The following is a 24,854-nucleotide window of genomic DNA, read 5'->3' as shown; positions in this document are numbered from 1 at the left end:
GTGCCAAAAACACATTTAGTTAGACTTCAAATTGCCGAACAAAGCATCAGAACAGCTTCTAGAAGAACACGGTTTTGTTTAAAGCATTTTTGTTCCATTTTTTGGTGAGGTAGGTTAAATAAATATCCAACTGTCATCATCCCACCTTAAGTGGGTGTGCTGTCAGCTTCCGCATTGCTGCCAACAGCCAGAAGCCACTTCCACCAGAGATACCTGCAGCAGCCGGAGTCACAGCTGGCAGGAAAGCGGCACTCAGACCTGTGGGCAGTCTGCTGCACTTCCTGGTCTGCAACAACTGAGAAGCATGCTGCAGGTCTGCTAACTTTTAAATGAACTTGTAAGTATAGAACAGTTGTTGAACTTGTTTTCTCATGTCAGTAGACAACTCCTCAGACATCGCAGTTCCCCTCAAGTGTCCTTTTCTAATAAGCACCACTCCTACTGAAGATGCTCCGACTCATACTCAGCTACCTACACTGCTTTCTTTGACAGTTCTTCGCTGGCTTTACTCAGAAGAACAGTTTCAGTTTCAAGTCAAAACTTAAAAACCTGGACAGCTCATGAACCCAACCCATCAACAGCTTTAACAGCAGCTAAATGTCTGTCTTTGAAAAGGGTCCCTTAAGCACCCCTCCTGCTAGGCTATCTGCACACATCTTGAGCTCAGATGTACTTGCTGCTGTACATGAGGGGGTAACTCCAGACCCACGCACACTCTTATACCAAGCACATTTTATTATGTGAGGATCACCATTCAGAAATACTTTACCCCCAGTAAGAAATATTTTGCCACATAGCAATGACTTGGTCAAGCTGAGGGAAGGGATTTCCCTGTGCTGCCCAGACACCACCACACACCTGCTCTCCCCAAAGGGCGCCGCATTGCCACAGAGGTGGGGCAGGAGAAAGGGAGGAAGTCAGGAGGTGGTGCACAGGAGAGCTGGGTGAGGATGAGTCAGGAGGTGAGCAACAGCCGCACTTCCTGGGCAGGACAGCCAGAGCATCTCAGGAACGCGGTGGATGCAGGAGGTGGGAGCAGCTGAACCCAGGGAGGCTCGTCCAAAAGGCAGCTCTCACAGCAGAGACCACAGCGTGACAGCGGGCTGCTGGGCTGGGATGAGGGCCCAGCAAGGAGGGGAGCTCAAGGCCCAACCAACTCAGAACAAAACAGCTCTTGGTTCTGATATCATAAAAGGGAGAAAGCGTGTGGACTGTGGCATTTCTTTGATACTTTTGAATACTTTTATGCCCATGCAGTAGAAATAACAGAAGCCAAACAACACACGACAGCTAGAAAAGGCCACTGGTTGCAAAAGTTAGCAAGTAGCCCACGCAGCTTCTGCACTCCCAAGTAGTAAAGACACTTCCCCGAGGGTAATAACAACACCGCAGTCTGCCAAAGAGCTTCTTGGATAACAGGACAACAGGGAAGCAACTGAACTCCAACAGATAAGAATAGGTTTAAGAGAACCTTTTCTCTCCAAAGGGTCTATCCCTGTGTGCTGATGTAAGCCTCTCTCATACTATTTAATCAAAATCTTGAATATGCAAAGTGTCTTTGTTCAGAAAGTCAGTAACAGCACAAGCCAGTGCTTTCTTGCCAAGGTAGGCCTGATTATTTCTAGTTTTGCAGAGGGGTTGGACTATTCTTCAAATACTTACTTTGTAAAAAAAAAACATACCAGTTCTGAGAACTGCTGCTTTGATTTTTCCCCCCTTCCCTCAAGTTCTGAGCCGCTACCTCCTGGAACAACTGCTTTAATTAGGCACAAAATCCCCTCTAACACAGCTTTACTGCTTCCCAGTAGTAGCACACCATCTAGATCTAGAAACCAGGTTCAAAAAAAACCGACCAGACTGATGCATTGCATCACAACAGCACTATAAAAAAAGGAAACAGACTGATTTGTCACATATAAGCCTCGTGTTGTGGCAGCAACCAGAACCAAAAGGTAAGCAAGAAATCTGACAATAAGCTGACACGGTAAGCGTGATCCCAGGCGGGTCTCTATCAGCAGAACCACTGCAATTTATGCCAGAACACTGCATTTTAAGCACAGTAAGCTCATTCCCAGGGTTGCACAAGGTTCTTGGCAAAGTAAATACAGGAGCCAGAAATTTAGCAAGAAAGATGACCTCTTACCTTTTCATTCCCTTCCTCACCAGATGCTGCAACTGAATTCAATTAGGTTTTACTGAGACAAAGGATTCTTTTGTAGATCCAAATGTTTATTTACATGTTAATTGTTATACATTAGTAATACATACAATCTTAAGTAGCAGATCTAAACATACAAACATTTCTGATGCTGAAACCAGGAATAGAAAAATACAAGAAATCCTTTCTCCCCAGATATAACCTGGATAACCACACATGACCTTCTACATCAGTGTCACAGTCTTAATTCCCAGAAGCTGGGAAGAAATCAAATGGGTTTGCCAAAAGAAAATTAAACTGTTAATATCATTACAAAAGGAGCTGAGAAAACTTCTCCAAAGACATGTGGAACTGCTTAATGTTTCAAGTGTGACAACGTACTTCAAGATGAGGTTACTGCTAACGTTCTTACTGAGAACTTTTTGGGGAACAGGCAAGTTGAGCTGACACTTTCACTTGCTAGCTGTCACAGCAGCTCAGTCAAAGAAGACTGTCTCAGCTTTCCCTTCCCATACATGTAGCAACCTTAAAACCAAGGCAGTAAGACTGGGGCAAGTTATCCCTTACTTCAAGATAAGGAAAATGCCTGTAAAGAGTTTAGTTACAATACCATTCTCACCCCATTTCCCTTACTATAAAGTAGCTACACATAGGAAAAAAAAAAAAAAAGCATTCTGGAAGGCAAAGACTTAGGAAAGTGTTCAGGATGTACATAATATACAGTCACATGCTCAGTTTTTATTTGCAGCAAAAGCTGCATTTGGGTAGTATTCTGCCTACACTAATGTTTTCTGAAGTCTGCTAACATGCACCATATATCTATAAACTGTTCTAGAGGTCCAGACTAGCAAGAAGTGGAGAGAATATGCATAGTGCAGATTTAAACCAAACTCAAGAATGAATCACCAGTTTTGCTACTGAACATGCTACTGTGTTTTGCTCTATTTTATGTATCAGCTACACAGGAATACCATATAGTTGGAAGATTTTCCTGTGAATGCACCTCTAGACATAATGCAAAGCACATGCTGCTGCCCTCCCTGCTATCCCACTTTTGGCAGAAAGCAAGGCTTGAGCTTATGCTACTGTCTGCAGCACCAGACAGGAAAGCACTCTCCAAATACAGAAACATCAGTGTCTTGCCTGAGAATTTCATACAGGAAGAAAATGTAAGACAGTATATTTAAGACAGTATAAGGTCCCTTACACAAGCTATTTTAGGACCAAACCCTGAAGCCAAGCAAGTCCTTTCAGGGCAACTAGGAATTACCATTTCTGCAGACTTTCCTCAGCACTATGTGTAACCAAGACATACCCAGTATCGGGCTGGATTGAACAATAAATATTTGACCTCTACTCAAGCTGTTTTGAAATTAGGCATCATCTGGTTCCAAGGCCCTGCCATGAGCAAGGTTTCCACCCCTCAGATCAGGCTGACCAAGGGCCCCATCCAACCAGGCTGTGAACAATCTTAAGTATGGGACATCCATAGCTTCTCTGGGCAGCCTGTACCAGGGCATCCTTCCTTACAGATATTAGGAGGAAATCCTTGCCCAGAGAGTCTATGGATGCCCCAGCCCTGAAGGCAGCAAAGGCCAAGTTGGTTGGAGCCCTGGGCAGCCTGATCTGGAGGCTAGCAATCCTGCTGGCAGTAATGGCATGGAACTTGGATGATCGTTGAGATCCTTTCCAACCCAAGCCATTCTGTGATTCTACACTCTTGAATTTAAAAAGTTGAAATGCAAAGTTGAACAAAAGGAACACATTCCAGTAGTTATCAGGTGTTCCTTAAAGCTGTCAGCTGTAGGGCAGTTTCACCCTGCTGTTTCTCACTCCCACCTCATACTGCAGCAGACAGCCACAGAACAGCTCACTCATTCCATGACTACGGAACTCCTTCTGAAACCACACCATTAACTAGATATAGATATTGACCTGGATTAAAAATAAACCACCAAAAAAGAGCACACACATTGCTGATCTGCACACAGCTGCATGGCCCCACCAGCAGACCTAAGAAGGGCACAATGGCTGAAAGAGGAATATTTGCACAAGTGTCACCATCACATGCTCTGCTACATCAAAGTGCCTGAACAGCACAAAACAAATGCATCTGATGTCAGATTTTTCCCCCTCCAAAGAAATCAAAGCTGTCAAGAGAAAAAATAAAAAAGGGAAATAACTTCTCAAACAGCTCAGAAAAGCATATAAAGTTTCAGGATGTGAGCGGTGTGATTCATATTGGTAAGCAGCCATTAGAAATCCCGGCAGACAGCCCTGCTGCCAGCTGGTTACACAGAGCTACCTGCTGAAGGGTCACCAACTGCTGCCTGCGGAGAGCTCTGAGACAAAGCAGTACTCATAAAACAACAATCTTTGCTGGTTGGACTGAAATGGCTGCGTAAGGACAATCACAGAAGTACTCATGTAATTCAGGACTACTTCAGTATCAAATCAAAACCACAACAACAGTGGCCCGAACAGCTCCCAGAAGAGGATAACTTGTGGCAGACGTTAATTCCCTCAGTTTGAAAAAGTAAAATGGGTTGAGCGCGTTACCACTTCCTAGTTACACGTATTGACAAGAGCCACACTTCGATTCAATCCTTTCGTTGGAAGGGAACCGCTGGGGCCCGCTGCAAACTGACCGCAGGGAGAGGTGCGCGGATCTGAGCAGCACCGGCAGCGGCCAGGCAGCCCCGGCACCAGGCAGCGCCCAGCAGCAGCCGCACAGCAATCACAGCCGGGAGCCACAGGTGCCACAATCATCCCTGACGTAAGGAGCGTAAGGAGCTCCGCGAAACAAAGGTGAGGGCAAAGGCCGACTGCAACCTCCAAGTAAACAATCAGCTCACGGCCGGCACGCGGGCCTCTCCCTCCCAAAGCCCGTCGCCGAGAGCAGGGCTGCAGCGGGCGGGGAGCCATCCCATCCCATCCCGTCCCATCCCATCCCCCCCCACGGGGCAGGAATCCCGGCTCCCCGAGCCCCGCGGCGCTGTATTTGCACAGCGAACGGCAGAGCCCCGACCGCCGCCGGGCACAGGTGTGCGGGGCCGCGCCGGGCAGGTGGGGCCGGGAGGGGGGAGGGGATGTCAGAGCGCACCCCGAGCTGTAGCAGCAGGAGCACAAAAGTTTTTTGGTTTTTTCTACAGCGCCTTTACTCAGATCTTCAGGGCTCCGTTTCAGAACCACGCTCGTAACCAATGACTCACTTTCAGCCCGGTTAGTTACCATACCGGAGTTCTCACTACTTACTCCAAGCCCTCTGCACGGGGAATCGGAGTCACACCTGCGTTACTCCATTCCGAAACCTATGACGAACCGGCAGGAGCCGGCGGCGACCGGCAAGACAAACTCGGCTGCGGACCCCGGCCCACCCCCCCCGCCCGGCAGCTCGTCCCCGGCACGGCACCGGGGGCACGCGGACCCGGCACACCCCAGCGCCCCGGGAGGGAAGCTCCGAGCCCCGCCGCTGCCGCCCCTCGCCGGCCGCGGGTCTACGGCGTCACCGCGCCACCCCGCCTCCCCCGGCGGGACCCCGCGGAACGCACCGCCCCGACCCGCGCCTACCATCGCGGCTCCCGCGCTGCGCTGCCCACGGCTCCGCTCAGACGCGCCGGCGCCCCGGGACGGACGAGGCCGGCGGCGGGCCCGCCCCCCGCGCGCGGGGCAGGGCGGACAGGCGGGGCGGGGCGGGGCGCGCCGGGCTCGCGGCAGACGGGGCAGGGCCGAGCAGCGCGGGCGGCTGCCCCTTCCTGGCCGCGCGGGCGCCGTGTCCATAAATGGAGAACTCGGCACGGCGCAGCCAATGGCCGCGCGCCGGAACGTCATTCCCTGAGGGAATCCCGACGCGGCCCCTCGCGCCCCGCCCGTTGCCCGCCGCCTTGCGGGGCCCGGGGGCACCGGCAGCACCGTGCCCTCCTCCTTCTCCCCCCCCCCACGTGAACGCACCCGCGGGACGGCACGTCTCAGCCCGCCGGAAAGCACTCAACTTTTTGCCGCGTGCCCCTCGCGAGCGGAAAAGCGGAGCAGCTCCCGCTGCCAGCGCCGCTCCCGGGCCGCGGGGTGGCTGCAGCCGAGATACCGCAGCCGAGATACCGCAGCCCGGCGGTCGGAGCGCCCGGCAGCCTTCAGCGTACCGTAACTCCGGTATGGCAGTTCATCGTCCGTCCGCCCCGCCACCGGAGCGCTCGGCAAAGCGCTCCCAACAGGTGCACGGCTTCTTACTTTTGCATCATTCTCTACCGCTGGCAGTAAGCAGAGAGCAAAAGCCGCACGGCGCTCGGACAAAACGGGTGTGCCTGGCGCTGCATCGGGACGTGGGGCCGTGATGAAAAATAGTGAAGAGCCGCAAGTACCCAGAGAGCAGGAATAGGGGAGAATAGGGAACCTAATCGACGTTACTGGTTTTTCTGTATGCTTCAGATGCAGGTGTTTTTAATGCCCAGTTTGCAGTTGTGCGTAGGTACACAGGGGCATCTTTGTAACAAGTTATGAAAAAAAAAAAGCACAGAAACTACATTGCAGAAGGACACTCAAGAAGTGTCTCAGCACAGGACAGCCAGCTGAGAGCAGTGCTGCTGGGGCCCAGCTGCTCCCAAAGCACTCCCAGAAGACTACTAACAAAAATTTTAGGGCCAAAGGTGTCCTCGCTCTGCTCTGCACCAACCTTTGCCCTTTGCGCACCAAGCACAGTCTATTTCACAATAAACTCTTCTCATGCTTTTAAATGTAGCGGTTTACTTCTGCTTGTTTTAACGATAAACACGGAATTCCCAGGCTGGCAGTACAGAGTGAATGACACTTATTCACTTCCCAGTTCAGCAGCAGGGAGGCATTTCCCTTATGATGCCCGCAGTGCGCAGAGCAGGCAGTGTGCCTGAGCTGCTCCAGCCAACCTGCACTGCACTCAGCTGGGAATCATAGAATTGCTCAGGTTGGAAAAGACCTTAAAGATTGAGTCCAACCACAACCTAACCATACTGTCCTAACAACCACTGCTAAATCCTAAATCACGTCCCTGAGCACCACATCCAAACGGTTTTTAAACACATCCAGGGATGGTGACTCAGCCACTTCCCTGGGGAGCCTATTGCAGTGCTTAACAACCCCTTCTGTAAAGAAGCTTTTCCTGATATCCAACCTAAACTTACCTTGGCACAACTTGAGGCCATTTCCCCTCGTCCTGTCACCTGCCACCAGTGAGAAGAGACCAACCCTGCTCTCTCTGCAATCATCTTTCAGACACTGGAAAAGAGCAATAAGGTCTCCCCTCAGCCTCCTCTTCCCAGACTAAACAGGCCCAGTTCCTTCAGCCTCTCCTCACAGGGCACATTCTCCAAGCCCTTCACAAGCCTTGTTGCCCTTCTTTGGACCTGCTCCAGCACCTCCATGTCCTTTCTGCACTGAGGTGCTCAAAACTGAACACACTACTCAAGGCGAGGCCTCACCAGTGCCGAGTACAGGGGCAGGATGACTTCCCTAGTCCTGCTCACCACACCAATCCTGGCACAAGCCAGGATGACACTGGCCTTCTTGGCCACCTGGGCACACTGCTGCTTCACATTCAGCCAACTGTCCATCACTACACCAAGGTCCCTTTCCATCAGGCAGCTTTCTAGCCACTCGCATCTGAAGGGGCTCCAGCAGAGCTAAGGAGGAGTCTGCACGGGGAGAACCTGCACACCACAGCCCACTGCTGCCTGCATGCACTCAGCAGCTCCGGGTGGGAGCTGGGCTCGTGCTGAGTGGCTACAGACCGAACTGTTGGCAAAGGTACCACCTGTGGGAACAGTGGAATGCAGCTGCCCCTGCTCTTCCTTCTAAAGAGGTGTTCTCTGGCTTCAGAAAGAAGCAGTTCTAATGTGAGTGATCAATCTGGAAAAGATCTGAAATTGTAATGCAACAGGCACTACCCTGACCTTTAATTGACAAACACAGATGTCAGTGAGGAAAAAAATAAAGATGTTATTGCTTTTTAAATACATTAGAGTAAGTTTTCCAAACCATGTATTCGTGTTCCATTGATCAAAATAATTTCATTAATCATTTAATTAATACCTTAAAGCCATACCAAGACATCATCCATGCAGTTAGAAAACCATTTCTATTTCTTAGAAAGATGAAGGATCTGTGTCATAGAAAAACAAATGGCATTAGTCTGAAGACATTTAACAAATTCATCACAGATATTTCTGCTGGATCCGCTTTCCAAAGAACAAACACAGACTTCATCAGTCTTCACATTTTCTGCTAAAATGCAGCTGGCTGCATCCTGCCCTCATTTATGCTCTGTGGTGCAGAGTGCTACTCGCAGAAAATGAAATAAGGATTCAACTCTTCTCGTGAAATGCAGGGAGAAATAAATGGCAAATACAAAACAAAACCAGAAGGTCTGACATTAAATGCTGCAGTATCACATCAGTGATTAGGACAGCCTTTCCATGCAGGATGGCAGCAGTGAAACTCTCCTTTCTCTAACAACATTGTGTCCCCCCTTGCTCTGCTGGCCTCACACTAAGGAAGCACGCTGCTCAATGTGAATGGTGCCATGTTCAGGGTGCCCTCTGACACCTCACCAGAGGAGCACAGGAACAAGGCCAGCAGCCTCCTTCACCTCTGTTTCTCTGAGGAGCATCTTGTAGCTCTTTTGCTCTAGGGCTCATTAAGAGAAGCCTCAGACTTAGAGACTCCAAATTCACGGAGGTAAGTATTTCTCCAGCTGCAAACCAGGTGGTATGAATGGGTGTTATTCTCAGGGCTAATAGGAACCTTCAAGAAAACAAATCTATTTGTTCATTATCAATTACATCGAAGACATAATTACATCAACTACAAGAGCTTACCTCAACTACAAGAGCTTAGCACTGCTTTAGTTAAAAGCATCAGGGAAGTCATAGTATAGAAATAATGGTCTTTGTCAACACACACTGACAGCAGTTTCTGTACAGGTCAGAGGGATGCTCTCACCAGCACCCCGTTCCCAGCAGCCTGGCTGCAGGGCCTGCACTGCTGTGTGCTGCTGCCAGGACAAAGCCTGCACAGGGAGGCACTGAGCACAGGCACGCGGCTCAATGCTAACACCATGCTGCAGGAACGACACAAACTCTATCCTGTCTTTAAAACAAAATAGCCTAAGCTGATCTACTGTGAGTAATATTTTGCTTTTATGCTGAGCTCCTACAGTCACATACATAGACAAGAGAACACAATATATCTAGGCAGTTCTTTAACAAGAAAAATCCTGAACCAGGTGCATGACAATCACACAGCTGTGTGCAGTTAGCAAGGCATTGCAAGGCTAGAGACAGCACCTGTGTACCCAGTGAGGTCAGCAGAAGGCCCGTGTTGGGAACTGACAACAGCCCCCACTCACGGGGAAACCCATCACGTGGCAAAGCCGAGCTCTGCACATTGCTGCATGGTGGATGGGCAGCAACATAAATGGAATCGGGAGGGGTTCTGGTTGGGTGTAAAGGGAACATCCCCCTGTGTGCTGCCAGCAGGCTGTGCAGCCGCTATCCCTGTGGCTTTTAGCAGGAGCAGGCTGTGGCCCCAAGGGTGCAGTTATGTGGAACAGGAGCTGGATAAGAGCCCTCCAGAGGTTGGGTGGCACCATGTTGGTCACAGGCTGTTCTGAAAGCACCCATGGTGTGTTTTTGTCTCTAGCCCCTAACCCTAATACATATTGACCCCTTTACTTTAAGAACTGCAGGTTCAGCCCCTGCCTTGCTCTTTACATGGGTGCACGCTCTCCCTGCGCTGCTTCTCCCATTTGCAGCATCCTTTTAACACAGATGCTGTGCTGCTGCACAGGGATTGCTCAGCCCACACCAAACAGCCCGTGCTTACCCAAAGGTGGCTGTGCTGAAGTCCACCACAGCAGCACGTAGAGCTGAGGTGCGGATACACCTTGCGTGTGCTCTGCCTTTCCAGCAGCACCTCTTGGCTCGTACAGCAGAGAGCATCTGTTGCGGGACACAAAGTTTCACTGCAGCTAAACGTCAGGACGCGTCTAGAGACACATCGCAGCTTTATGCTCTACCGGGGTCTGTCACTGCTCCGGAGGAACCCCCCGCTCCGAGCGCCGCCGTGGGCAGGGCGAACCCCGCTGCTGTGCGCGCCCCCGGAGGGGCGGGAGAGCCGCGGCGGCGGGGCGGGAGCGGCTGGGGCGGGCGCTGCCTATAAATACGGCTGCGGCGCGCCCCCCGCCGCTCCGTTCCCATGGTGACGGCGTCCTGGCAACGGCGGCAGCTCCCGCAGCCCGGCCTGCGTCGGGTCCGCGCCGCTCCCCGCACCGGACGGACGGACAGGCAGACGGGGTAGGACAGGCGCTGGGGGCAGGCGCGGAGCGTCGCGGTCGGAGCACGGCGAGGAGCGGGACCTGCCCGGCCGCGGGGCGCGGAGGAGAGGCGTACAGCCCCCGCCCGCCGCAGCGGTGAGTGCCGCCCCGCCGGGCCCGAGCCCCTCGGCGTAGCCGCCCGCCCCCGCGCCGCCCGTAACCCGACGGTGGGGCCGGCCGCCCCCTCGGGCCGCCGCCCGGCACCCAGCGCCCAGCCGAGGGCGGAGCGGGGCGGGCCGGTCCCGGTCCCGGCCCCCTCCCCCGCCCCGCCCCGCACGGCCCGGCCGGAGCTCCGCGCTGCGAGGCCGCCCCCAACGGAGCCGCCCCCGGAGCGGCTTCTGCTTTGGGTGCAAACGGGGCTCGGAGCCCCGCCGGGCGCGCACCCCGCTCGGCTGCGTTTCCCGTGTGCCCGGTGCCGAGCCGCGCTGCCCCTGCGCTTCGCTTCCCTACCGGCGGCACAGGGAAAGTCGCCCTTTCTCGTGTCGACGTGACAAATGCATTTGGAATAGCCGGCAGTTTAATCGCTCCAAAAGAACCGTATTCATGTATTGCGATTTAAATGGCCACAGCAGTATGAAGCAGGAGACAGCACCGTTTACAGTGACAACCACGCACTTGAAGCCTGTATTTCAGCCGGTATCTAAGCTGATCCCAGTTTAGCACCATTTAATTGGGAGCCGTGTGAAATCACACTCCCCCAGTTCTAAACTTTGGAACATTTATTTTTTCTTTGATTTGCTGTTTATTAGGCTAAATGAGAAGAAATATGGCATCAGTCCTGACAGCTTCATGGAATTGTTAACTGCAATACCTTCAAACTCCAATAAAGTTTTGTACAACTGCTGAACAAGACCTTGGTACATCTCCTCAGGATGTTGGGTCAGATCAAGAAAGCTGCCAATTGGCTCTGAGATTTCCACATGTACTGAGAGATGTGCTCAAATTAACAAAACACTGGGAAGCCCACCTGTGCACACTGTTTCTGCAGACACCCACGTTCTGCTGGCTGTCTAGTGGCAGTCTAGCAGAAAAAAGTGACATCTTCATGAAATCCTGTGCTTCCAGTGCTCCAAAAATGGTTGTCATTTGGTATGAAATGTGTACTAAAGGCCCTAAGATGAAAGTGCTTCAGTTGTGGATCTCCTGTTTTGCTGTTTTTTTTTAATAAGGAGTGTTTCACTAAGACATCACTAGATGTACCGTCCCCAACATCCCATCTTCGGTTTTTTTTAGGTAGTGTCCGGTGCCTTGCTGCTGTGAAATGCATAGCTCTACCTAAATCAGTGGGATATTCCCACGTTCATAGCGTTCTGTTCAACTCCTGCACTTCATCAAGATCACTGAGTTGTGCCGTGGGCCAGAGCACGAGGAGCTCAGAGCTCAGAGCTCAGAGCTAGCAGCCTGGGTCCTCAGGCTGCTGTGTGACCTCGTGGGACAGCCAGGCGCTCCCCATGGACTGAGGCACTGCTTGAACACCTGGGGAGCACGGTGTGCAGGAACAGACTGCAGGCCTGGGCCAGTGCAGTGCAATCCTGAATGCAGAAGCCAGCACCATGATACCCAGCTCTTGTACAGGGCTTTCTACTTACAGGCATGCAAGAACCTAAATGAAGAGGTAGGTGCTATAATCTCTGTTTTCCATAAAGGGAAACTGAGTCACTGGGAATGGAAATAACTGATCCAAAGGCATCAGGAATCAGAGAGTGAGCAAGGAACTGAAATCAGACCTTCTGAATTACAGTTGTGTTACTGCTGCTCAGCAACTCAGCCTCTATTCAAACTGTTTTTTTTTTCTTCTAATTTGTAGTTTCTGAAGCACTGTGCTATAAATAGAACAAGCATACTGTGCAATGTTTGCTCTCTTTTTAGGCAGTGCTTTTAAAAGTTCCTGAAGCACAAACATGCTTGGCATTTTGAGATCTTGAAGAATAGTTCTATTACTTTTCTGCAATTAAAACTGTATGATTTTGTTTCAGTAAACCCATTCTGTCCTCTCTGTTTGTGCAACATATTGCATTAGCAACTGCAAAATTCTTTCTGCAGATAAGCCTTTAGTTTTCAGTAAGCATTTAGGCTCAGACCTCCAATAGGACAGCCATGCTCACTCATGCCATCTTTACAGTTTAAAATATGTATTTGCTCTGTATGGGGTGGAATAGTTGGATTTGATTTTGTTTATAAGCTTTTTTAAAAAATTATTTTAATTTCTGACAGTGGAGCAAAGCTCCAGTCCTGGTCTCACAATGAGATACCTGAAATATCTTTTTGAAGCTATTAACAGAGCTGCTCTGCTGCAATGTCTGAATGACTGACTGGCTACATCTAAAAATTAAAACAGAATTTATAGTCTGACTACGTAAGAATTTACTATATAAAGTGTGGACATTTCGATTTGAAAAATAAATGAATAAAAGGTTTAGTTTTCCTGATCTACACTGATCTCTAACATTTTACTGAGGTTTCCTGAAAAACACCTTACCCACAGTAAATTGCTGTCATGAAGAATTTTCATGTCATTCTCTAGCCAATGCATTCTTAAGCTTTACTATAATCCCTCATTTCTCACTTTTGTATTTGCTGATTGATGGTGTCTGGGACCAGCAGACAGATGTAGGACAAGAAGTTTGTCTCTGTCCTGCCAAACCAGTTCTGTGGGTTGAGCACATTTCAGTTTTAAAGCTGTCAACCTTTTGCCTTTTGCAAGAGTATCACTTTCACTATAGAAGCTTTTTAGTAGGTTTTAGTTTCCATTATTCTGTTCCTTTGTATCTATTTTTATATGCATTTATTCTATAAGCAATATTTAAACTCCAAGATCAGACCTGTCAGTGTAATCTTAAACTTTACTTGGAGGTTCGCTTCAGCAGGAGCATTAAGTCATTTCAGTGCCAAATATAAACCATTAAATAATTCAATGTGTACTTTTTCAACAGACACAAATTATTGACCAGAAAATGGCCCAACGAAGCCCAATCTTCCCAACTCTCGCCCATTCTGAAAGGTACAACTGGAATGTGAAAGATAAAATCTTCATATTGTGGAGTATTATGTGCCTCTCTTCCTCTCTTAATTGTTTATTTATGGTAATGCTGTAGCTTGGATCTTTGGAATTTCACATGCAAACAAGCTGAAATACTGTAGACTCCTTCAAATCATACCCAGATCACAATTCCTTATTCAGCTTTTACTTAAACCGGCCTGAATGACATTCTTTAAACTCTAACTGAATAGAAGTCCAAAAATACTAAGCTTAAACCAAAGTCTTCTAACTATAGAGAAAATGTGAAAGCTCAGAGGCAGAGCTGACTGTCCTCTTATATCTCTATCAGTGTTATTACGGTGAAAGTAAATTGTCAGTCTGGTTCACTAGCAGAATCAGTGTGGACTATACAGAGTGAATAACAGAGTTATGAGAACAAAAATCTCTTTCAAAGTGGTGTTGAACTTTTATCTTCTACTTAGGCTTCTGAAAATGTTCTTTTCTCTTTACAAAACAGGGAAAGATTGCATGCATCCACAGTCTATTTTTTTTTTTTTCCACTTCAAGTATCCATGAGCTCCCACTGATTTCATGGAAGCTATGTAGAGCAGAGCTCTTTTGAAAAACATAGACCTAAATGTGAGCTTGCTTTAAAGGATAAAAATGAATGTGACTTCTGTGTCTGCAAAGCTTGTCATAGTTTTGGTCTCTCCTCAGTTTCTTCACCTGTGTATCCTCCTGTCCTGTTCATTTGAGGGCAGCTGTATAGACTGCAAAAAGGCATGGACACAAGCTACTTCTTTTTAATCTTGTTCTGGTTTGCTGTATCTCCCTTCCACAGTTTCTGCTTTGATTAAGCCTGAATAAAGATGAAAACTGTAGAGACAAAAAGCATTACTTCTGAAACTCAGTAAGACGGTTTGGGTTTGGGTTCTTAATCAAATTATAGTTCAGAACTGTAACTCTTTATAATGCTAATGTCTTCTTCTTAAGATTCTATGTCTCTGTAAAGCTTCTTTAAACTGTAGGAAAAAGAGCCTGACCTGCCTTTGTACGGACAGAGGCAGCAGCAAACAACATCCATTCATCTATAGCAGCCGGCCTTTGTAAGTGCTTTGGTGTTTCTCCCCAGTGCTGCCACTAAGATAATCTCGTACTGTCTCAGCAGAAAGATGCTATGGAGATTTGTGTCAGACCCAAATCATATCTGAACGTTCTTCTCCACCAGGCGGGTTCGAAACATCCCGCTGCACAGCCAGGCGCTGACAGCGGTGCCGCTGGCATCTGCGAGCCTCGTGGATCAGCTGGAGGACAGAATCCTCAGCCATGAGAAAACCACGGCAGCACTTGTGGAGCACGCTTTTCGCATCAAGGAGGACATTGTTTCCACTCTGCACAGAATGCAGAACAAAGGGGGGGGCGACCGGTTAGCTAGGCAGCTCCTAGAAGAACACATCCGCAACATAACTGCCATCGTGAGGCAGCTCAACCGGGACATTGAGGTATGTGAGGAATTCTTCACTGGGCTAATACTGCTTCAGCTACTTAGTCCTTCTGATTTAATAACAGTTTACCACAGGATGAGAAAGTTCAGGCAAGGTCTAAAGATCCCGTAAGCTTATAAATTGTTTTTATAACTGTAAAAACGGTTTGCAAATTATGCAATTCCTCCAGTGGCTATGAAAATAATACAGGATATTAGCATGTAAACACAGAAATCTTTGTGGTACTAATGAGCTTGCTTTGAAAAGCAACACTGGGAAACCTTGGCAAAATGAATTAGCGTGGTACAAATACCCAGCTCAACTCCAGTCCAAAGACTGCTGTATAAACACTAGGAAATGCCTTAGGTCTGTATTAAACTTTCTTTCACTTTGACTCACTGACAACACCAAGCAGCCCAACCCAACTGTTCATTTTTCTGACTAATCACGGCCTCTGCTTGATGAGCAACATGGGTGTGGTGGGAAAAACTGATGGGTAAATGTTAATATGTAAATCTTCATTCCACTGAAAAGTTGTATTTAGCAGGTTATGGTGTGGTCTTTCAGAATAAGAAATGTTAAGTAACATGGACGTACCTGTATCAGTACGTACGAGCCTCCATTAAAGTCATAATAAAATGACACCTGATTTTACTGAAATACTGAAAAATTATGAGTGACATTTAAAAGGTACCTTAAATTTAGCATACTGAATTTGTATTTGCATATGAATACTTTGTAGATGCTGCAAGAACAGATACGTGTCAGAGACAATCTCAGCTATGGAACAAATTCTACCCTAAAGAGCCTGGAAATGCGGCAGCTTTCTGGTTTAGGCGATCTCCGTGGAAGAGTGGCAAGGTAAATGTCATTACAAACGTATATTTTTGGGACTAACTAATGTTGCTTTAATCTTGAATTACAAATGTCAATGCTAATGGGCTGAATTCTACTTTGGCAAAATTCCCAGGATAATTTTGCTCGGTGTTTTCAAGAAAATTAACAGTAATCCTCTGCATCTCAGGATTACATATTAAACTTAACAATATGTCCCATAATTCTTGAGATTAATTTTTAACAAGTGACCTCAAATTCCATATAAATTTGTATTTTGTTCAATTTTTACAAGTACTGTGGTTAGACAGTCTTTGTAGTTTGTCTTTGAGACTAATTAGCAAAATTACTGTAAAGGAGGCATGGAACAATCTGCACTTGTAAAGAACATAATAGTTGCACATTTTGGCAGGCATTTTAGAAGTAGAAATATGTGTGTGAAATTATTGGTTAACCATATTAAAACCTAAATAGGCCTGATGTGTAAAGAACAGACAGCTATAAAATAATAGAGGTTTGAGGGCTGCTTCAAACTCCAGCTTGCAGCTGTGCAATTACACAGACTTCAGGCTGAATTGTAAATGTGTTGGTGATGGCACAAAGTACATTTGCCTCAGTGTCTGTAAAGTGTAACATAAAAGATGGTTTAGCACAGCTATAGAAAAAGGACCGAGTCTCTCCTAGAATATCTTGGCTAACAACTTCACTGGAATTATACTTGTCCTGAGTTTGACCTATTATCTATAATGTACAGATAACTTCTCTTTTATTCCTGTACTTCAACTGATTCAGCGATAGCAGCCTACACAAATAATCAGGGAGGGATTTTCCTTGAATTTAAGTTTTCTCTCCAATTGTTCAATTGTTTTTAAGTTTCCACAGTAACTTCTGAGCCTGTTTTATAAAGAATACTCAGGAGAGGCTTAACGCAGTCATTATGTGCCTTTTTTTTTTTTTTTTAAAGTTATGCTTCACTGAAGTTATCCTTTACTAAACAGGAATGAACTAGATAAGAATTTTTTGTCAAATGAGAATTGATATAAATACACAACTCAATGGGAAATTTCATAGTATCATCATAGAATGGGTTGGACTGGAAAGGACCTTAAATATCACTTAGCTCCAACCCCTGACATGGGCAGGGACGCCATCCAACAGCACAGCTGCCCAGGGCCCATCCAACCTGGCCTTGAGCACCTCCAGGAATGGGGCACCCACAGCTTCTCTGGGCAGCAGTGCCAGCACCTCACCACCCTCAGTGGGAAGAATTTCTTCTGTATTTTTCATTTACATCTATTCTATTCTAAATTTAAAGCTATTATCCCTTATCCTACCACTATACTCCCCAGCTCTCCCATAGGCTTCTTTAGGTACGGAAGGCTGCTATGAGGTCTGCCTGAAGCTTTCTCTTCTCCAGGCTGAACAACTTCCTTTCTCAGCCTTTCTTCATAGGAGTGCTCCAGCTCTCTGAACACCCTTGTGACACGTGAGGATGGGCATGACACATCCTCCTTTCCCCCCCTGCCCTCCCCCCTTTTTTTTTTTAATATTAAGTGAGCCAAGACAGGCCTTTATGTGGAGCAGTGCACTTACTAATTAGCTTATGAAGCAAAATACAGTGTCCTTGGTTTCAGTAAGAGAATTCACATAAATAAACATGTGCCAGCATGAGCTTTACCCTGCATGGCTGAGCACTTGGTATTGAGAGCAGCAGTCGACTAGCACAGTCTTTGCTAAGACTTCTTCCTTTATTTACTTCGGGCAACTCCCTGTCATTCTGCCTGGGTTACAATTTATCTGACTGTTTTAAGAGATTACATCAATTTCCCTTGTATCAGACTGGGCAATGAATGTGGATTCATTTGTATTCGTTACCATAAGACAATTAGTTTACTGTCTCTAACTGTTAGCTCCTATTCAGTATTGTGCTCTGTATTTTCCTTATGTGGAGAAGAAAATAAGTTTCCCTTTACCATACATCAATTTAAAGCGGTGGTCTTTGAGAGAAGGTTATTTGCCTTCATTTACAAACAGATTCTACTTCATACATTAGTATTCCTGTGATTAATGATTATGGTATATCTGGAAATCATAATCAAGATTAGAGTTTGTTGTGCTATACAGATATGCAATATAAAATTTCCCTGTGATAGTTTCTGATTACTCTACCCCAAATCTGTTATATAAAATAAGCCAAACTCACTTAATGTAATTTTACTTCAGTATTTAGTCTTGCTAGCTTTCAGATTAATTGGAAGAGTGAAACCTTAGATATGTGATCCAGTTACTGTGGGTTTCCAACTTACTGCACATCAGCTAACTCCTCTTCTTGACCATAGCCACGGTGCTAAATTCAACTCAGGCTGTAATGAAAGTAGGCTAATTTAACTCAAAGTAAGTCACACTTGCTCTAGGCTAGCATCATAGAACAGTGTGGTTTAGAACGGACCTTAAAGCCCATCCAGTTCCAAACCCCTGCTGTGGGCTCGCTGCCACCTACCAGCATAGCTGCCCAGAGCCACATCTGACCTGGCCTTGGGCACCTCCAGGGATGGGGCACCCACACTCCTCTGGGCAGCCTGTAGCATGCAGTGCACCACCAGTCTCTGAGTGAAAAATTTACTCCTAATATCTAATCTCAAACTCCCCTCTTTTTGTTTAAAACGATCCCCCTCTGTTCTATCACTATCAGACTGTGTAAACAGTCAGTCCCCCTCCTTATAAGTTCCCTTTAAGTACTGGAAGGCTGCAGTGAGGTCTCCCCAGAGCCTTTTCTTCTCCAGAACAGGCCCAGCTCCCTCAGCTTTTCTTCACTGGAGAGGTAATCCAGCGCTCCAGTAGTCTCTGATAACCCACACCACAGCTCCAAGTATACAAGCATAGAAGTATACACACGGACAATTGCCATGACTCAGTCTGTATATGCTGAGTGATGGTAAATCACCTACATCTGAGCCTTCGGATCCTGTAAGAATGTTAGTGTCAGTCTCAGGATTCTGGCTAAGTTTCAATTCCAGTGATTACATGTATACTAAAATTCTATTCAACTTCAGTACGAAAGAGTACTATTTATTTCCTAACACCAGCTGTTCCGTAACATGTCAATATCAGTGAGCAATTCTCTATTCTTGAGAGTTGCAGCTTTCAGCTATGAGAACGGGGATTCCTACATGCGTGTGCAGTTCAGAGGCACAGCTCCAACACTCCACTGCCCACAGCTCTGGAGGAGTGTGGCTGGGACAGACCCCACAGCTGAGCTCACCTGCATCAGAGAACAACTAATATCTCTAGCAGGAGAAGACCAGACCCACACTGCAGCTCATGTCTCTGAAACACTTCTCTTTAAGTATCATTTATTGATCATTTTGTACAGCATCATTATAGGTTTCAGTGTGAATAATGCTGTCCGTTTTCCTAAGAATCAGAATTACTATTAAGACAGAAATTGCCTCTATTAATTAAAAGCAGTGGTGCACTGAGCAGAAAATTGTGTATATGCCAATAAATCCATTACTCTGGCCTTCTGTCCTTGACATTGCAAGTTTTATATTAAACAGCTTTGCCATGCCTGTTTCTAGTGATAAAAGATCATTAAACCTGTGAGCACTGCCTTATCAAATCTTTACATAATGTCTTATGGACTAAGACCATTTGTCTGGAAAGTATGAATACAGCAGTCTGGTCAGTACAGAAGTTGGTGTTTCCTGAGGCTGCCTGATACCAGACACCAGAGAGATGGCAGTTATGCATGTTCACACTGGGCCTACTCTGCATATATAGTCAATTTTTACATACACTGTAGATGTGATTCATTTCAGACACCCTGGACTTATTACATGTAGGCAGATTTTCCTACATGAGAAAATGAGCCTGACGCATCTGGAATGCACCACGTTTAAGATCTTTGTGAGCAAAAAACCTGCTGCATTCTGCCCACAGGGAGGGTGGGTCTGATCTGCCAGGGCCAGCTATGCAGAGTCTATAGCTCTGCTGTTCCTGCCCAGAGATCGCAGGCTTCTGGGGAATAGATAGATTATTTCATCCTTCTGTCTTTTTCAGACAGCAACAAAGCGGAGACATTTGGCTTTTCTTGCCTTTCTAAAGAAGCTGCCTGATTGTAAGACCTAGAATTTACCACTGTATATACCACCTAATCTGCTCTTACAGATACTAATTGGTCTTACTACGCTGAACTGCCAAACTATAAATTACTTTCCACAGGTTTTATAATTTGTGATATTTTGCTTTATTTGTTAACTTGATATTGAAGGTGTACCATCATAGTTACAGTAACACAACTATAACTGAGGTGTTGAAAACACACTTTGAAGTGAAAGCTTTCCAACTGAAACGTAGCTTAAGAGAAGTTAAAACATGTCATGGTTTTGTGTAATGATTTAACCTGCCATGGTTTGTCCCATTTACTGCCTTCCCCTCCCCCCCCCCCCCTTAAATTGTAACCACTGTCTGTTCTCCACCAGTTTCATAGATCAATTTTAGTAACTTTGGTGGTTATAAATATACACGACTCATACTCTGCAGGAGTCTCACTCCTGAAATTATAGTACTTCTATTTCACATCACAGTTCATGTCCTTATTGTATTACTGTAGATGAAATCCCCCTGACAAAAGTATTTTTGAAAAGCAGTGAGAAATGGACATATTTCATAGCACATTTGTTGTGAAAATGTTACAGCACTGAGAAATGTTCCAACGTGAAGAAAGGAAACAGTAATTATTATGTGCCAGTACTGCATTTTGTAGTCTTTAGTAGACAAAATTGCTTTAAATGGCAGCCCTACCTAAAAACAGGCTGTGCTAGTTAAACCATAACTTTTCGTCACATTGTTTGCTCTCTATAATGTGTACTGTTATTTGGCAAACAAAAATCAGAATGTAAGGCTTAGCGGAAAACGGCTACAATAATGGAAAAATGATCTTCATAATCATTTAGGCCTCTATGTAGGGCAAACCATGCACACCACAGCAGGTATCTGCTGGAGAATAACAGAAGTAATGAGCTATTGAAATCCTGCCTCTTTGAAGTTCTAATGCAATTTCCCCACCTCTGACAATGACACAATTTACATGTCAGTACCAAAAGAACCATAGTACAGCAGGAGTGTGAGGAAGTATTTGGGATCTATTCCCATTTGGGAGCAGCTTGCTGGATAGGGCGACATACATCAGCATTTTTACAGCCTCATAAGACAGTGTTTGCTAGACAGCCAGCACTTTCATAGAAACGCCTAATGTAAAATGGATGATTTTAAAAGCCTGGGCCTTACATTCTATTCAACCGTTGCTTTGGTATTCATTTATTCGAACAGGTGTGATGCCGGGCTAGCCAGACTGTCTGCAGAGCACAAAATCACATACGAAAGACTTCAGAGCCTAACTAAAGACCAGCACACCTCTAAGTTGATCTTAGAATCGAAAATCAAAGAGACAGAAATACAGGTACAGTAGGGCTATAGTCTAACTCAAACAGATATCATTCCTGTGAATTGCTTTCCTGCCTACGAGGTCACAGATTCAAAGATGGGGGAGAGTTCTGAGGGGGGCAATGAGATGAAAAGGGACATGACTTAGTGGGAAATACTGGTGGTAGGTGGATGGTTGGGTTGGGTGTTATTGGAGGCCTTCTCCAACCTTGGTGACTCTATGCTTTATATATGCACACAGTGCTTAGACTGAGTACTGCTACACAGCTATGTTAATGTGTTGGTCTGACTGGAGAAGTCCTTACACTGCTGCCTTTTGCATGCTGTGGGAAGGCCCAGTACAGTGTACTGGCAAGCAGTGTGCTAGCAACGTATTGCCACGAGCCTTGTAGAACTAACAGCGTGCTTTGTAAATCTGCCACGGCTGCTTTGGTGGGAAATATTTCGTTAGCAGTCCTCGCAGCGCTCCTATTTTTATCTTGCGGGACAACACGTTTTTCATCACAAACCGCCCCAGCTGAATCACGTCGGAAGCGCCAGCAAAACGGGCCTTTCGATCCTCCCCTACCCGTGAGTCGCGCTGGCTGAGGCGGCGGCTGACGCGCCCTGTGTTCCAGGTCTCGCACCTGCTGAGCCGCGTGGAGCAGGCGGTGGCGCAGCAGGAAGCCAAGCTGAAGCTGGCCTACAAGGAGAGCGCGCAGCAGCTCCACCTGCTGGACACCAAGTGAGCGAGCGGAGCGGGGCCGAGGCGCGGGGCGCTGCGGGAGGCGGGGAGGAGGTCGGCGGGGCCGGGGGGATGGAAGCGCGGGCCTCGCTTTTCCGAGTGCGGTCGGTGCGGCCTTCCGCTCAGGAACGGGTCCGCTGTCTGCACACGTGCGTGTGCTCAGCCCGCTTTACAGAAGCACGCTGATCTGCCCGGTGCCCCCTCCTTTCCAGTGGAAATTATATCCTTAACGTGGCTGGGCGCTTCTGAAAACCCCGTTGGGTCCCTAGGTAAGAATTCGGGCAGGATTGTATTAAAAACCAGCTCTGTATTTTTGCAAAAGCATCCCAGTACCTTTTCTGACAGCGTGTGAAGCAGTGAACACCGCCATCCAAAGCTGTGCTCTGGCAGCAAGGAAGCTCAGTGCTGAGCTCACCGAGTGCTCCTGCTTTAAGTGACTCCAAAGAGAGAACTCAAATACTCAAATTAGTAAAGAAAAGTCAGTGTGTTACTGCCAGGCTCCATCTAGGCTACGTTTGACTCAGATACCAGCTCCCGTCCTTGTGCCTCATTCAGCCCTTCCCCCTGCCTGCTGACTGCCACCCCCATGACATCCCATCAGCTACTGCACTATGGCTATTTGCAAACCAGATGCGAGAGCAGATCCAGATTGCAAATGTTCAGTGGGAAACAAGCGTGCCTGAATGGATGGTAAATGTGAGGCAGATGAGGCAGTGCAAGTGGGGCTGTATGAACTGACACTGTTACATAAGTGGTGGTCAGATCTTTGTTCAGATTTGAGATATATGAAGATGATTGCATCCCATTTTCAATGCCATGAATAATCTGCATCTAACGTACCTCAAAATGTTGTGATGTTTCATATAAATAACCGCTATTTTGTTGTGGTTTCCTTCTTTAATTTTCAAAACAATGTTGCCTTATCCAATTTAGTAGCTTTAAACTTCGAACATTTACCTTAACGTGGTGTTGAGAATGCAATAGCAGTCATTAAATCTTTTCTTATCATTAAAAAAAAAAAAAATCACTGCTGAATGACTGAAACTTCTGCTCTTACCATCTCCTAAATTGCATTATGCTCTCAGATTAAAAAATGCTATTGAAGAGCTCAGCAGCCAGATTTTGTCTGCACGCAGTTGGTTGGAACAGGAACACGAGAGGATTGAAAAAGAGCTTGTGCAAAAACTTGACCAACTCTCATTGACTTTTAAAGAGAACACAGTAAGTTTCATCCAAATGTCCTAGTGATACTTCTCAGAAGTGTTCAAAAGCATGATGAGATACAGGGATGTTATTTGAGTGAGACTCTTAGAGCTCACCAACATTTGCAGAACTCTCTTTTCAGTGATGTCTAGTGTAACATTCACCGTGGACTGAGGGTCTTGACATAAATCTGACCACTTTCAGTACATCACTATTTTAGCCTTTTATCAAGTCATTTTAAAATGCTTTCTGAAATCAATCTTAAATCCTTGCACCTTTAAATTCTACATAATAAAAGGTGCATATCTGGGAAAGGCCACTCATTTAATATGCATGCTAAATCATTATTTTCCCTGCCTCCAGGAAATGAGTGAAAGAGCTATAGAGATGAAATTCAACCAGATGTCAGAGAAAATCAACAAAATAGAAGAAATACAGAAGATAACCATGGAAGCACATGAAACACAACAGACTGAAGAAAAGATAAATATTCGCATTGGCAAACTTCAAAACGAGATTAATGAAGATATAAAAGAAATGAAAGCTGAAGTTAATGCTGGTAGGGCCATAATTAAACAAGATCTTCATTCTAAATTGTGGTAATGTTGACCTTTAATATCATACAAAGTGTCTGTGCTTGTACCAAAGTAGTTTAAAGACACTGGGCTGCATCTGTGGCATTCAAGAGGATTTTCACTAAGTGTGAAACTCACAGCAGCAAGAGGTGATCAGCTTATCAGCTTAGAATTGCTTCCCCCAAACCTACATTGGCACAGTTTGGCTGTGATCAGGGGCATTTTGCCATTAGTATGCCAGCATAATGAAAGTCCTATTTTTCTTCAGAACATTTGCCATCTTCCTAGTGGAAAAACTGAATACTGTGGTAGGAAGAATATTCTGTTATCAACTATACCATGTTATTACTGCTTTAGATTACAAACTAATTTATCTCTCATCTGCAATTAGGGTTTGCAGCTATCTATGAGAGCATTGGATCTCTACGGCAAGTTCTAGAAGCAAAAATGAAACTTGACAGAGATGAACTACAGAAGCAGATCCATCAAATGAAGCAGGAGGTTCCAATGTGGGGAGAGGCTGGACCATGACTGCAAGATTTTGACTGAGATGAACACTTACTTGTCTGAATAGGCAGACTATAGCCTTGTTCCAGTCTGTAATCCAAATTAAATGCATGTACTGAAGGACATGCTGCTGTTGCACAGGTCTGTATGTTTACTTTAAGTGGTAAATGCAAGCTTTTAATAGACCAATTGACAAGAAGCTTTTATGGGCTGAGGTGCTCATTTGCCACTGCACTACTCTAGCTGCTCTCAGGAGATTACCAACTGTAAAACTGGAGTAATACATTGGTGAAGCTGGCACCTAATTTGCTAACAGCGTTTTGTGCTCCCCAGTTGTGTAGGCTTGATCAGGCAATTATATGCTTATATATATAAGCATCTGCACCCCTGCTTTTTTTTTTCCTATTTATTTAAAAACAAAAAGACACAAAAACCCAAACCAAGTTGATATCACTTGTGTACTATCAGTTTGGCAAGGTTCTCCACCATGATATACATTATTGTCTTTGAAGTTGATGGACATTTTTGCAGTGACCTTCTCTATCATTACAGGACACTGACTCCTTGTGAGGCAGAACTGGCACTGGACAGACCAATTTTCAA

General features: G+C 46.2%; 2 protein-coding genes and 1 long non-coding RNA gene across 7 annotated transcripts in view; 1 reads left to right on the top strand and 2 right to left on the bottom strand.

The window, feature by feature from the left end:
• Window positions 1–11,585, bottom strand: part of MYO1E (myosin IE) — an 87,324-nt gene extending 75,739 nt beyond the window's left edge. The window contains exons 1-3 of the mRNA XM_090149278.1: window positions 11,467–11,585; window positions 10,203–10,945; window positions 10,010–10,125 (exon numbers count right to left, since the gene is read on the bottom strand). Coding sequence (XP_090005404.1) covers window positions 10,010–10,125; window positions 10,203–10,945; window positions 11,467–11,585 — 978 coding nt within the window. The remainder of the gene's footprint in view (window positions 1–10,009; window positions 10,126–10,202; window positions 10,946–11,466) is intronic.
• On the top strand, window positions 10,346–24,389 carry FAM81A (family with sequence similarity 81 member A). 2 transcript variants are annotated; one of them, XM_031616477.2, is made up of 11 exons: window positions 10,346–10,595; window positions 11,733–12,114; window positions 13,433–13,500; window positions 14,492–14,585; window positions 14,708–14,981; window positions 15,706–15,824; window positions 21,129–21,258; window positions 21,860–21,966; window positions 23,052–23,187; window positions 23,533–23,728; window positions 24,136–24,389. In XM_031616477.2, the coding sequence occupies exons 2-11, from the start codon at window positions 12,107–12,109 to the stop codon at window positions 24,273–24,275; spliced, it is 1,272 nt and encodes a 423-aa protein (XP_031472337.1). In that variant the 5' UTR covers window positions 10,346–10,595; window positions 11,733–12,106; the 3' UTR covers window positions 24,276–24,389. The 2 variants fall into 2 exon arrangements, with proteins under 2 accessions (XP_031472337.1, XP_031472338.1); XM_031616478.2 differs by lacking the exon at window positions 14,492–14,585 and having other exon boundaries at window positions 10,348–10,595.
• LOC116244643 (uncharacterized) overlaps window positions 13,514–24,854 on the bottom strand; it is a 126,607-nt gene continuing 115,266 nt past the window's right edge. For 2 of the 4 annotated variants that reach the window (XR_016470333.1, XR_016470336.1), the window contains one exon: window positions 13,514–14,355. This is a non-coding gene — a long non-coding RNA (uncharacterized LOC116244643). Of the gene's footprint in view, window positions 14,356–22,142; window positions 22,232–24,854 lie in introns of those variants that run through there. The other 2 variants (XR_016470335.1, XR_016470332.1) reach the window with 2 other exon arrangements.

The sequence above is a fragment of the Phasianus colchicus genome, chromosome 12 (genome assembly GCF_987193195.1).
Source record: "Phasianus colchicus chromosome 12, bPhaCol1.hap1.1, whole genome shotgun sequence".
Classification (NCBI taxonomy): Eukaryota; Metazoa; Chordata; class Aves; order Galliformes; family Phasianidae; genus Phasianus; species Phasianus colchicus.
Note: the sequence above shows the minus strand (reverse complement) of the source record. Positions and strands in the feature narration are given on the sequence as shown.

Coding starts and splice junctions, on each gene's coding strand:
- FAM81A (XM_031616477.2), top strand. Junction 21,259..21,859: donor TCAAAGAGACAGAAATACAG/GTACAGTAGGGC, acceptor CCTGTGTTCCAG/GTCTCGCACCTGCTGAGCCG. Junction 21,967..23,051: donor CTCCACCTGCTGGACACCAA/GTGAGCGAGCGG, acceptor TTATGCTCTCAG/ATTAAAAAATGCTATTGAAG.